The sequence below is a fragment of the Apaloderma vittatum genome, unplaced genomic scaffold (genome assembly GCF_000703405.1).
Source record: "Apaloderma vittatum isolate BGI_N311 unplaced genomic scaffold, ASM70340v1 scaffold33840, whole genome shotgun sequence".
Taxonomy (NCBI): Eukaryota; Metazoa; Chordata; class Aves; order Trogoniformes; family Trogonidae; genus Apaloderma; species Apaloderma vittatum.
Window position 1 is genome coordinate 1 of NW_009696806.1, and position 257 is coordinate 257.

Sequence of the window (257 nt, forward strand, 5' to 3'; positions counted from 1 at the left end):
GGCTGCCCTGGCCAGCGTACGCTGGGTTTTTTGCCTCTGGTTGCGCAAACACCTGGCTGGTGGGGTCACCTGGCATTCCCGGTATTTGGGGACACGCGAGAGGGGGTCCCTGATCCCTGCATACTGCCCTGACCGGCAGCCTGGGCTGTCTCCCAGCTGAAGCAGATGGAGGTGCAGCTGGAGGAGGAATACGAGGATAAGCAGAAGGTGCTGAGAGAGAAGCGGGAGCGGGAGAGCAAGGTATCTGCTGTCAGCGA

At 61.5% G+C, this 257-nt stretch overlaps 1 protein-coding gene across 1 annotated transcript in view; it reads left to right on the forward strand.

The window, feature by feature from the left end:
• Positions 1-156: 156 nt before the first annotated feature.
• Positions 157-257, forward strand: part of MYO18A (myosin XVIIIA) — a gene marked incomplete at both ends in the record, with an annotated part of 5067 nt that continues 4966 nt past the window's right edge. The window contains one exon of the mRNA XM_009876349.1: positions 157-255. Within this exon, the coding sequence (XP_009874651.1) occupies positions 157-255 (99 nt within the window). The remainder of the gene's footprint in view (positions 256-257) is intronic.